Raw genomic sequence first — 13509 nt, 5'->3', positions numbered from 1 at the left:
CATGACCAACCTCTCAAAGCATTTCATCACCATAAATGTGAGTGCTACTGGGCGATAGTCATTAAGACAGCTTGCACCACTCTTCTTCGGCACTGCAATATTTGTTGCAGGTGGGACCTACCAACTGCAGTAGTGAGAGGTTGAAAGTGTCCTTGAATACTTTCACCAGTTAGCACAAGTTTTCAGATCCTAACCAGGTACTTCATCAGGGCCTGTCACCTTGCGAGGTTCAGGTGCAGCAGGGATCTTCACAGCCGTAGTTAGTTTCTCCCCTTCAAATTGGGCATAGAAGGTGTTGAGCTCATCTGATAGTTAAGCATCACTGCCATTCATGCTATTGGGTTTCACTTTGTAAAAAGTAATGTCTTGCAAACCCTGCCTGAGTTTGTGTATCCGATGTTGCCTCCAACCTTGCTTAGAATTGTTTCTTCACTCTAGAAGTAGCCCTCCACAAGTCAGACCTGGGATATGTACAGACCTGAAAGCAGAGGGATGAAAAGAATGAACAGAGTAAACAAAGAAATAAGGATTGATAGCTGGGGCACAAAGATGACTGTAGAAAGTAGCAATAGAATACAAGTCAAAAGCTGATGTGTGTTGGCTCTTTGCCTTTGTAAAGTTCAGCTTTTGAATGGACTTCCTGCTGTTCCAGTTCAGACTAGAGGTAATGTGAGTGCTTTGCACCTGGTTAATACTGTATACCCACCATCTAGGTTATGCCAGTTATATCTGAAGATGTTAAAGTTCTCCATTTCAAGTTGGTATTGATAGTTTTACTATAACTATATGGCTTCTTAATTCATCAGATGGACCATATGCCATTATTGGGAAAAGTTAAAGGCACAGGGCTTTCTAATCAACACCTTGCTGTGCTTAAATATGATGGTCTTGGCAAATTCCTGCTCACCCAGCCTGGAGTATCTAACATTGAACTACCTGTCACAGGAGTTCACTTCAGCTATCCTGATGACAGTCTGCATCCAGCCCCAGACCTGTACTCAATGAACTATACCCTTTGGACAACAGCCTTGAAATAGGACACCCTGAGGCCATCTTCGTCATTGCCAGTAACTTTAACCAGGTCAACTTCAAGAGTGTTTTACCAAAATACTATCAACATGTCTTCTATCCCTTGATGTTGCTACACAACTATCTAAGATGCTTACGGAGCCACCCCTGCCCACAGTTTGGTAAATTAGATAATCAGGCTATGCTTCTTCTCCCTGGATTCAAACAGAAGCTGAAATGTGAGGACTCAGTACAGAAAGTTGCATGGTGCTGCTCTGAGGAAACAGATGAGCTTCTAATTGATTGCTCTGAGTGGATAGGCTGCTCCATGTTCAAAAAACAACACTCTGCTAGATGTGTATGTTGCCACCATCATTGGTTTTATCAGTAGGTGTTATGAGGTCTGTGTAGCAAAGAGGACAAACCGGGTGTTTCCAAACCAGAAAAAGTGGATGAAACTGGAGATCTACTACCCTACTGAAGCCTAGGTCTGGGCATTCAAATCAGGTGACCTTGAGCTTTACAAAAAATTGAGATATGACCTTTGTAAAGCTATCAGGGATGCCAAGAGACAATACCAGACCAGCCATCAGTTATTATCATAATAATAACTTGGTGCAGTTTTCATAAAGATTAGTTGCAGCATGACTTACAAGCTATAATGGGCTACAAAATGAAGTCAGACAGCATTGCTGACAACTGTGCATCCCTTCCTGATGAGCTTAATGCATTCTATGCATGTTTTGAATGGAAGGGGATTGGAATAGCACCACTCACTCTGAAAATCTCCCATGCACCTGTACCCACACTCATCAATGCAGATGTAACGTCAATCTTCCAAAGAGTGAACCTGTGGTAAGCAAATCTGGTTTGGATGGAGTCCCAAGATCTCATGCAGATTAGGTGGCAGGGGCACTTGTGGACATATTTATCCCCGTTTCAATCTGAGGTTCCCACTTAGTTTAAGAAGATCACTATCATCCCAATATCTAAGGAAAACAAGGTAAAGCTTTTTTTAACAACTGCCATGTGGTGGTGCTGACGTCCACCATCATGAAGCATTTCGAGAGGCTGGTCATGGCACACATCCACTCCAGCCTCCCAGATAACCTCTATCCACTGCAATTCACCTACTGCTGAAACAGGTCTACAGCGGATGTCATCTCCCTAGTCCTACACTCATCTCTGGAGCATCTGGACAGTAAAGGTACTTATGTTAGACTACTGTTGACTACTGTGGTTTCAAGCAAACTCATCTCCAAACTCCTAAATCTATAATTCAGCACCTCCTTTTGCAACTGGATGCTTGACTTTGTTTATTTAGAGATATAGTACAGTTACAGGTCCTTCTTGCATTACTGAACATGAAATTATGCAGTAGTTAACTTGTAATTTCAGCCTGCTGAAATCTTGTCTTTCTACAGGTGCACTCTTTACATCAGTCACTGAGGGACCTCAGCAGTGATCAGCTACGGCTTGGAGAAGAAGTGGACCAGGAAATAGCTAGGAGAAATAGGTATAAAATGTTTCTATTTGGCTCAGTGTTATTGCATAACCGGAAGTAACAAGTATGCTTAAGGAATTAGATTTAGCTATTTCCATAAAATCATGACCTTATCAAATCAGTCAGCATTATGTTTGCCAATCTAGTGTGTATTTTGAAAGGTTTCCACTTGCAGTGCCTATAAAAAGTATTCACCCCCCCCCCCCCCCCCCCCACCGGAAGTTTTCATGTTTTACAACATTGAATCACAGTGGATTTAATTTGACTTGTCTTGACACTGATCAGCAGAGAAAGATTTTTTCACGATAAAGTGAAAACAGATCTCTGCAAATGTTCTAAATTAGTTACAAATATAAAACACAAAATAATTGATTGCATAAGTATTCACCCTTTTCAGGTCAGAATTTAGTAGACGTATCTTTGGCAGCAATTACAGCCTTGAGTCTCTGTAGATAGGTCTCTGCCAGCTTTGCACATCTGGGCACTGCAATTTTTCCCCATTCTTTACAAAACTGCTCAAGCTCTGTCAGATTGCATGGGGATCATGAATGAACAGTCTTTTTCAAGTCCAGCCACAAATTCTCAATTGGATTGAGGTGTGCGCTGTGATTTGGCCACTCCAGGGCATTAACTTTGTTTTTTTAGCCATTCGTGTGTAGCTTTGGCTTTATGCTTGGGGTCATTGTCTTGCTAGAAAACAAATTTTGTCCCAATTTTGTCTGAAGTTGCAGATTAAAAATGATTGGGAAAGAGAACTTAACTTTATTATCCCTATTGAGAATTGGGATAAAATTCTTCAATTAGTTGATTTATCCTCTATATGTGCTAAACATTCATTGATACAGTTTAAAGTTGTGCACAGGGCTCATATGTCCAAGGATAAATTGGCTCGTTTTTATTCCAATATAAATCCTATATGTGACAGATGTCATTCTGAGATAGCTTCTTTAACTCGTATGTTTTGGTCATGTCCGCTTTTGTAAAATATTGGAAAGACATTTTCAATATTATTTCTACGGTATTGAACATTGATTTACAACCACATCCTATTACTGCAATCTTTGGTTTACCAATGATGGGGTCAATCCATTTATCTTCTTCTGCTTGTCGGATGATTGCATTTCTTACATTAATGGCTAGAAGATCTATTTTGTTGAATTGGAAAGAAATTAATCCCTTACCGTATTTCATTGGTTTTCTCAAACTATGTTATGTCTAAATTTGGAGAAAGTTAGAAATGTCGTATATGACCCTTCTATTAAATTTGAAAAGATTTGGAGGCCATTTAGTCAATATTTTCACATGATGTAATTTGACCCTGTTCCAATCCTATTTGTTTTTCCAGTTTTGATGTTATATATATAGAGAGGATCGGAGTTGGGGACACTGATGATTTTGTAATTTTTTTGTTATAGAATGAAAACTTCCAAGGGGGTTGAATACTTTTTATAGGCACTGTTCAAGGTCCAAGAGATTTTATTTTAAATATTTAATTTAGTTAGATTGTTAACTATTGAGCAGTACAAAGTTCAAAGTACATTTATTACCAAAGTATGTATGTATTATACAACCTTGAGATTCATCTCCTTACAGGCAAAGATCTCCTTACAAAGGAACCCATAAAAAATAAGAAGACTGTCAAACACCCAATGTACAGAGAAAAAAGATACAAAAAACAAATTGCGCAAACAATAGATTAAACAAAAAGCATTCAGAATGAAAGTGAGTCCACAGACACAAAGCCTGGGGCAGGCCTCGGCCTCAGCCTCAGCCTCAGTTCACTGCCGAGCTGAGTAAACATTGTGGAGTAATGAGCAGAACTAGCCTGACCTTTGCCTCTGGTCCCAACATCTTCTCTTTTCAATCTGGCTTTGCGTTTAAATCGTCCAAACATCGGGTCATTCCTGGCTCTAGGATCTGGGCATTGTTGCTACAATACTTTGCAAATCAGTCTGGCGTTTAGTTTGATCAAACCTCACTCTTGGTTTAGGTGAACAGGCCTCAACTCTTCCTTGTCTCTGCTTGTCCTGAGTTTGCCTCACCTCCGTTTGCCTTGACCTCACCTTGATTTTGCTTTGCATCTGCTTGCTTTGACCTTCGACAGCCTTATCATCGCTCACTTTGACCCTCAACTCTTCCTCGCCTCCGACCGCCTCTCGATTCTTTGCGGTGATCATTTACCATAAATTTGACTAGGGAAAAGTGCTATTAATAAAGCGTTTAGTTGTGTTCTTTGTTTTGTTTGCTGCTGATAAGTAGTAAACCAGTAGCATAATGTGATGCTATTATAGTGCCCATGACTGGGTTCATTTCTGCTGCTGTTTGTAAGGAGTACATTATCCCCGTGACCATGTGGCTTTATTCTGTGAGCTCTGTTTTCCTCCCACATTCCAAAGATGTATTAATTATTAGGTAATTGGTCACATCGGTGTAATTGATCAGCATAGGCTCATTAGGTTGGAAGGGCCTAATGAGCCCCTAGTCAATGCTCACACTGGATCAGCTCCACACAATAAGGATAGGTAGTGAATGGCCATGCCAAGTCAGGTATCTGGGGATTGGACCTTGTAAGTGGAAACCTTTCAAAATACAAACTAGCGGATGTTGAAGGGTGTTAGCCTTTATTAGTCGTACTTACCAAATGGTTTGAATGCAGATATGTGCTTGATGATAATGTAGGTGTGATAGGCCGAAGGGCCTGTTTTTATGCTCTATGACTCAATGAGAGAAAAATCGACCTGGCTCAGAATTAGAGCCATAAGACATAGGAGCAGAATTAGGCTATTCAGCCCATCGAGTCTGCTCTGCACTTCCATTATGGCTCATCCCGAATCCCATTCAACCTTGTGCACCTGCCATAAACAAGAGAAAATCTGAAGATGCCGGAAATCCAAATAACACACACAAAATGCTGGAGAACCTCAGCAAGCCAGGCAGCCTCTATGGAAATGAATGAACAGTTGACAGAGGGACTGGAGGAAAAAAAAGGATGAGGAGTAGATTTAAAAGGTTGGGGGGAGGGGAGAGAAAAACATAGGTGAAAACAAGAGGGATAGAGATGAAGTAAAGAGTTGGGAAGTTGATTGCTGAAAGAGATACAGGGCTGGAAATGGGGGAAATCTAGTAGGAGAAGACAGAAGGCCATGGCAGAAAGAAAAGGGGGTAGGGACACTAGAGGGAGGTGATGGGGAGGCAAGGAGGTGAGGTGAGAGAGGGGAATGGGAATGGGGAATAGAGAAAAGGGGGGGTATGCCTTTTTTGACAGTAGAGGAGTGGGACTGGGAAATGGAATTAAAATGGGTGGCCACTGGGAGATCCTTCTTTTTCTAGTGGACTGAACATAGGTGCTCAGCGAAGTGGTCTCCCAATCTATGTCGGGTCCCACTGATATACAAGAGGCCACAGCAGGAACACCAGATACCATAGATGACTCCAACAGACTTACAGGTGAAGTGTTGCCTCACTTGGAAGAACAGTTTGGGGCCCTGAATGGTAGTGAGGGAAGAGGTGTAGGTGTAGGACTGCTTCGCCGAGCATCTGCTTTCTGTCTGTGAGAAAAAGGGATCACTCAGTGGCCACCCATTTTAATTCCACTTCGCATTCCCATTTTGACATGTTAGTCCATGGCCTCCTCTACTGTCGCGATGAGGCCAAACTCAGTTTGGAGAAGCAACTCCTTGTATTCTGTTTGGGCAGCCTCCAACCTGATGACTTGAACATTGACTTCTCAAACTTCCAGTAATGCCGTCCTCTTTTTTTCTATTCCCCATTCCCATTTCCCTCTCTCACCTCATTTCCTTACCTGCCGATCCTTCCTTCTGGTGCTTCTCCCTCTTTTTCTGTCTTCCATGGCTTTCTGTCCTCTCTTATTAGACCTCCCCCTTCTCCAGCCCTGTATCTCTTTCACCAATCAACTTCCCAGCTCTTTACTTCAGCACTCCATCCCCCCCGCCCAGGTTTTACCTATCACCTTGTGTTTCTCCCTCCCCTCCCCCAACCTTTTACTCTGACTCCTCATCTTTTTTCTCCAGTCCTGCTGAAGGGTCTCAGCCCAAAATGTCGACTGTACTCTTTTTTTCCATAGATGCTGACTGGCCTGCTGAGTTCTCCTGGCATTTTGTGTGTGTTACCCATATACCTGCCTTCTCGCCATATCCTTTCATGTCCTAACCAATCGGGAAACTATCCACTTCAACTTCAAATATACCCGTGGACTTGGCCTCTACTGCAGTCTGTGGCAGGGCATTCCACAGATTCACTACTCTCTGGCTAAAAAAAATTCTCCTTACCTCTGTTTTAAAAGGTTGCTTCTCAATTTTGAGGCTGTGCCCTCTAGTTCTGGATATCCCCACCATAGGAAACATCCTCTCCACAACCACCTTATCTAGTCCTTTCAGCATTTGGTAAGTTTCTGTTAAGCAGCCACACATGAGGCTACTTAACATGATAAAATCCTGTGGAGTTACAGGAAAGATACTGGCTTGGATTCAGGAATGGCTGACAGGCAGGAGGCAGTGAGTGGGAATAAAAAGGGCCTTTTCTTGTTGGTTACTGGTGACCAATGCTATTCCTCAGGGGTCAGTATTGGGACCGCTACTTTTCACATTGTCTGTGATTTGGATTATGGATTTGTTGGGTTTGTGGCAAACTTTGCGAATGATATAAAGATAGGTGGAGGGGTAGGTAGTGCTAAGGAAGCAATGCTATCGCAGCAGGACTTAGACAAGTTGGAAGAATGGGCAAGCAAGTGTCAGATGGAATACAGTGTTGGGAAATGTACGCTAATGCTTTTTGGTAAAAGGAACAATTATCTATTATCTAAATGGGGAGAAAGTTCAAACATCAGAGGTGCAGAGGGACTGAGGAGTCCCCATGCAAGACTCCCAGAAGGTTAATTTGCAGGTTGAATCTGTGGTAAAGAAGGCAAATGCAATATTAGTGTTTATTTCAAGGGGAATAGAATATAAAAGCAAGGAGATGATGCTGAGCCTTTATAAGACACTAGTCAGGCCGCACTTGGAATATTGTCAACAGTTTTGGGCTCCATATCCCAGGAAGGATGTGTTATTAGAGAGAGTCCAGACAAGGTTCACAAGGATGATTCCAGGGTTGAAAGGGTTTACATTTGTCTCCTCTAGCCTTGAGGTGGCTATCTCTCTATAGCTCCTGTCTATCACCTCACTTTCCCTAGCAAGCCGAAGGTCATTGAGTTGCAGCTCCAGTTCCTTAACACGTGGTCTCTAAGCAGCTCCATCTTGATGCATCCGGAGCAGATGTGGCCAGCGGGGAGGCTGGTAGTTTCCCAGAAATCCCACATCTGACACCCAGAACAGACCACTGGTCTTGTTGACCTGCCCCCTATTTTCTTAAGAGTTAAGTTTTTAAATAAAAGAAATAAGGAATGAACTTGTCTAGTTACCTTGACCCTGCCTGTTCTCACCGAAGCCTGTTGAAACCAGGTTTATTATCACATGAAATTTTTTGTGTTGTAGCAGCAGAGTGCAAGACGTAAAGCTACTGTAAATTACAAAAAAAAATGTTCATGGGCTGATATCCTGACAGTGAATTGGGAGGATATTCTGAAAGAGCTTGGGTGATAATCTGCAGCATTTTGAATGGCTGCTTTAAAAGTTGAAAATTCGAAGTAGATTTATTATTAAAGTACATGTATATTACCATTATACAACCCTGAGATTCATTTTCCTTTTCTTGCAGGCATAATCAATAAATCCATAATAGAATAATAACCATAGTAGAATTAATGAAAGACCGTACCGACTTGGGGTACGTGTAGTGTGTAAAAGCCAAGAAACTGTGCAAATACAAAAAGGAAGAAATAATAATAATAAATAAGCAATAAATATAGAGAACTTGAGATGAAAAGTCCTTGAAAGTGAGTCCATAAGTTGTAGGAATATTTCAATGATTTGGTGAGTGATCTCCTCTGATTCAAAACTGACGGTTGAGGGATGATAACTGTTCCTTAATCTGGTGCTGTGAGTCCTGAGGCTCCTATACCTTCTTTCTGATGGCAGCAGTGAGAAGAGAGCATGAGCTGTAGTGTGTGTGTGGGGGGGGGGGGGGGGTAGTATCCCGGATTATGGATGCTACTGTCCTGCGACAGTGTTTTGTGTGGATGTGCTGAATATGGGGAGGGCTTTGCCTGTGTTGGACTGGGCTGTATCCACTGCTTTTTGTTGGATTTTCCTTTCAAAGGCATTGGTGTGATGTAGCCAGTCAATGTACTCTCCTCTGCATATCTGTAGAAGTTTGTGTCAAGGTTTTACATGTCATGCCAAATATAAATACGTAGTCCAAATCTCAGAAGCATTCATGAGTTCATTGACATGAAATAATGTTCTCCTCTTTGGAGGGAAGGAGGTTGAAGAGTGACTTGATTGAGGTTTACAAGATGCTAAAAGGGATAGATCAAATGGACAGCAAAAGACTTTTTCCCAGAGTGGTAATGGCTTATACTACAGGGCATAATTTGAAGTTGATTGGAGGAAAGTATGGGGGAGATGTCAAAAGTAATTTTTTTTACAGAGTGTGGTGGGTGCATGGAGCATCCTGCCAGCTAAAGGCAGACCCATTAGGGATATTTAAGAGACTCTTAGGTAGGCACATGGATGATAGAAAACGGAGGGCTATGTTTGAGGGAAGGGTCAGATTGATCTTATTGGTCATGTATGTAGATGACGTGATGGATCTTTCAACAGCTTTGCTTTGTTCTGACAAAACTACAACAGGAAAGGTTCATTAACTTTGTATTGAGAAACGCTAAATCACTTTTGAATGTGTAGGGCGAGAAGAGGAATTTGATATTGTGATTGTTTTTTATTTTCAAGTAGATGCTATCCAATTTTTTTTTCCCTATTGACAGGGCTGATAAGGAAATGAGGACTGCTATCGATTCATTGTCGGAGAGAGTGCGAGAAACTTCCAGAAAAGAGACTGTGAGTGTTGTTCGGTAGAAGTGTATTCCACTCCATGATGGATCGATTGTTTAAACTATTACTCAGAAATAGCCTTCTATTGGTTCAATTAATTTTCATTTTGGGTATATTTAACTGAAATTGGTTATTAATCTATCATCTTGGTATGATTATCATTGAAGTATTTTGATCCCTATTTTAAAAAATAATTAAAGCAGTGCATAGGAATGACAGGCAGGTGGAGTCTAGTGTGTCCTTGCAGGGTGAATGAAAAACCAGGTCATTTGGGAGACTTGGGCTCATGAACACAAGAGATTCTGCAGATGCTGGAAATTTTGAGCAGTATGTGCAAAATGCTGGGGGAGCTCAGTAGGTCAGGCAAGAAATTAACATTCGATGTTTTTGACCGGGACCTTTCATCAGGACATAGAAGAAAGCTAGTGCTGTTTTTGTTGTGAAAAACTGTAGTAACAGCTGATTGAGCTGATTTATAGTGTGTGACCAATACACAGGTTCAGTCCTCACCTTAGCCTTATGATAATCAAACTCAATTATAGGGCAGCTACAGATGGAATAAGGATGACAATGTACTGTCTTTGGAGTCCTTGTTTAAGGAGTCAAATGAGGTCTTTATGAAAACCTACTTTCTTCTTTAGACAAGCCTTCTGCAAAGAAGGGACAGGGTAACCAAGTCTTTCTATCAGAAGTCAGAAGCATGACAGAATACTTGCATTTGACTAGGTGAAATTCAGATCCAATAACTGTTGAGCTCAGTTCCATGCGGAACAAGCCATCCCATTTGCCAATGTAAACAGCCATCCCCTTCACACTTATGTACAGTGAATGAAGGAACTCGGTCCAAAATGTTGATTTGTTTATTCCTGTTTGATTTGCTGATCTCTCCCCTCCCCACTGCATTTTGTGTGTGTTACTGTGAATCTCAGGCTGTTTTGAGTTCAAGGATGCTGTCAGGTTGAATGTTGTTTGCAGTTCAATTTCTAAGTGTCCATACTAGGGGAAAATAAACCATGAATTTCTGTTCTTCATTAAATGTTGTAGATACTAATTAGAATCTAAATGGACCTCTTTCATGTTGGTCAAAATTAATGTAGCTTGTAATGATGACAGCAAGGAATTAAACATTGTTGACCTCCTCCACCTCTGATTCCCCCAGTGAGGATAAGATGACTAAAAACTTTGCCTGCTGAAATGGTTTGTTAAGAGCTTTATCTCTCAATCAAATGTTGAGAGATCTGATTGCTTGCCTAGAGAACACACAAGAAACATAGAAAAAGAAAGCCATTCAAGCCTGTTACACAATTCTGTTATGTATCTTAAAACAATTTGGTCCTAGAACCCATTATTTATTCTTGGCAAATAAAAGCCCATTTGTCTTAGTTTTGGATTGACCTCCAATATCCTCACGCATTTTGGGAAGAGAGAACATAAATAGGAGTAGGAGTTGGTCATTATGCCTTTCAACCTGGTTCTGACATTGTATATAACCACAGCCTTGGCTTTACTCTTCTACTCACTTATAACAGAGCAAAGTGAATACATACAAAAGAAAACATTTGTTTCATCAAATCAGTTTCCACCCTCTCCCTTCCCTCTTCTTCCATTCCCCACTCTGGCTCCCCTCTTACCTCTTCTCCTTACTTGTCTATCACCACCGTCTGGTGCTCTTCCTCCTTCCCTTTCTCCCGTGGTCACTCTCATCTCCTGATAGATTCCTTCTCCTTTAGCCCTTTACCTTTCCACCTATCCCTTTCCCCTTCACCTGGCTTCATGTATCACCTGCCATCTTGTACTCCTTCCCCTTCCCTCACCCCCACCACCATATACTGGCCTCTTTCCCCCTTCTTTTCCAATTTGGATAAAGATTTTGACCTGAAACATTTGACTGTTTATTCCTTTCCATAGATGCTGCCCAACTTGCTGCTTTCCTCCAGCATTTTGGATATGTCATTCTGTTTCGTCATTCTGTTACATTGAATTGGATTTATTTTTTACTACAACAGGATATTCCAAAGATCCATGGCCCTGGGAGAAAATAAATACTGTCTCATCTCTATTTTAACCGAGCAGTCCCTTTTAAAACTGCCACCCTAGTTCTAGGTTCTCCACCAGATGGGACTGCCTTTTGGCAGAAGCTGTTGGTTCAATAAGATTACTTCTCCTCCTTGTAAATTTCATCAGGTAGGAGGTACAGAATCTTGAATGCATACACTCAGCAATTCAGGAACAGCTTCTTCCCCTCTGCCATCTGATTCCTAAATGGACATTGAACCCTTGGATACCACCTCACCTTTTTTAATATACAGTATTTCTGAGTTTTTGCATGTTTTTAATCTATTCAATAGATGTATACTGTAATTGATTTACTTATTTATAATTTTTTTTGCTTCTATGTTATGTATTGCATTGAACTGCTGCTGCTAAGTTAAATTTCACGTCACATGCCAGTGATAATAAACCTGATTCTGATCTGATCTGACAACTTGCTCATTAAGAAAGTTGCAATTCCAAGAATAACTAGTTCCAATGCAGTAAGGAAACCTAAAGCTTTACACACTGTTTCAAGGGTGGTTCAGTATATGGTATCTTAGTAAATGCTTTCTGGAAATCCTAAACCAGTAGCTCTGCTGGCTACCCTCTATCCATTGCTATAGAGTCATAGAGTATCATAGCATAGTCCTTCAATCCTCCTAGTCCTTGCCAAATATCCCTTTAATGGAGGCATATATGCAAGTTCATGGTATTGTGCAACATCCTAACTGGTTGTATCATGACTTGGTATGAGTACAGGAATGACCAGGAAAAATCTCCAGAAAGTGATGGATTTAGCCCAGTATACCACAAGCAAAATCCTCTCCACGAATGGTGTACAGATCTGGATAGTCTGCCATTGTTTTTTTAAATACCGGTAATTAAAGTGGAGTATGATTTCCCAGTGGCAACCCATTTTAATTTGACTTCTCATTCCCTTTCCAACATGTTGGTCCCTGGCCTCCTCTACTGCTATGATGAGTCCACACTTTGATTGGAGGAGCAACATCTTATTTCATCTTGAGTAGCTTCCAACCTAATGCCATCAACGTCAATTTCTCTAACTTCTGGTAATTTCTGTCCCACTTCTCTTTTTTTTTATTTTCAGTCCCCATTCTAGCTCCCCTTTTCCCTGTATCTCTTCTCTTCTCACCTACCAATCACCACTCTCTGGTGCCTCTCCTCCTTCCCTTTCTTCCATGGTCCAGTGTCCTCTCCTATCAGGCTCCTTCTTCAGCCCTTCACCTCCCAGCTTCCTATTTCACCCCTCCCCTACCAACCCACCTGTCTCCCCCTTAACTACCACTTGCCAAATTGTACTTCTTTCCCTCCCTCCACCTTCTTATTCTGGATTCTTTCCTCTTCTTTTGCAGCACTGATGGAAGAGTCTCAGCCCAAATTGTCAATTATTTATTTCCCTCCATAGATGCTGTGTAACCTATTGAGTCCCTCCAGCATTTTTATGTGTTGCTCTGGATCTCTAGTAACTGCAGGTTGGGGAATGGGGAGTCTGATACGAGAGGGTATCTAGGAATAATGGTGCATAGTTCCCTGAAGGTGGAATCTCATGTGGATAAGGTGGTGAAGAAAGCTTTTGGTATGCTGGCCTTTATAAATCAGAACATTGAGTATAGGAGTTGGGATGTAATGTTAAAATTGTACAAGGTAATGGTAAGGCCAAATTTGGAGTATTGTGTACCGAATTGTAGGAAAGATGTCAACAAAGTAGAGAGAGTACAAAGGAGATTTACTAGAATGTTAGCTGGGTTTCAGCACCTAAGTTACAGGGAAAGATTGAACAAGTTAGGTCTTTATTCTTTGGAGCGTAGAAGGTTGAGGGGGGACTTGATAGAGGTATTTAAAATTATGAGGGGGATAGATAGAGTTGACGTGGATAGGCTTTTTCCATTGAGAGTAGGGGAGATTCAAACAAGAGGACATGAGTTGAGAGTTAAGGGGCAAAAGTTTAGGGGTAACATGAGGGGGAACTTCTTTACTCAGAGAGTGGGTGCT

The 13509-nt window shown here is 41.4% G+C and overlaps 1 protein-coding gene across 1 annotated transcript in view; it reads left to right on the top strand.

The window, feature by feature from the left end:
• LOC140724772 (centrosomal protein of 128 kDa) overlaps positions 1-13509 on the top strand; it is a 612511-nt gene that overhangs the window by 20350 nt on the left and 578652 nt on the right. The window contains exons 6-7 of the mRNA XM_073039351.1: positions 2433-2524; positions 9396-9468. Coding sequence (XP_072895452.1) covers positions 2433-2524; positions 9396-9468 — 165 coding nt within the window. The remainder of the gene's footprint in view (positions 1-2432; positions 2525-9395; positions 9469-13509) is intronic.

This window comes from Hemitrygon akajei, chromosome 3 (genome assembly GCF_048418815.1).
Source record: "Hemitrygon akajei chromosome 3, sHemAka1.3, whole genome shotgun sequence".
In the NCBI taxonomy this organism is placed as follows: Eukaryota; Metazoa; Chordata; class Chondrichthyes; order Myliobatiformes; family Dasyatidae; genus Hemitrygon; species Hemitrygon akajei.
Note: the sequence above shows the minus strand (reverse complement) of the source record. Positions and strands in the feature narration are given on the sequence as shown.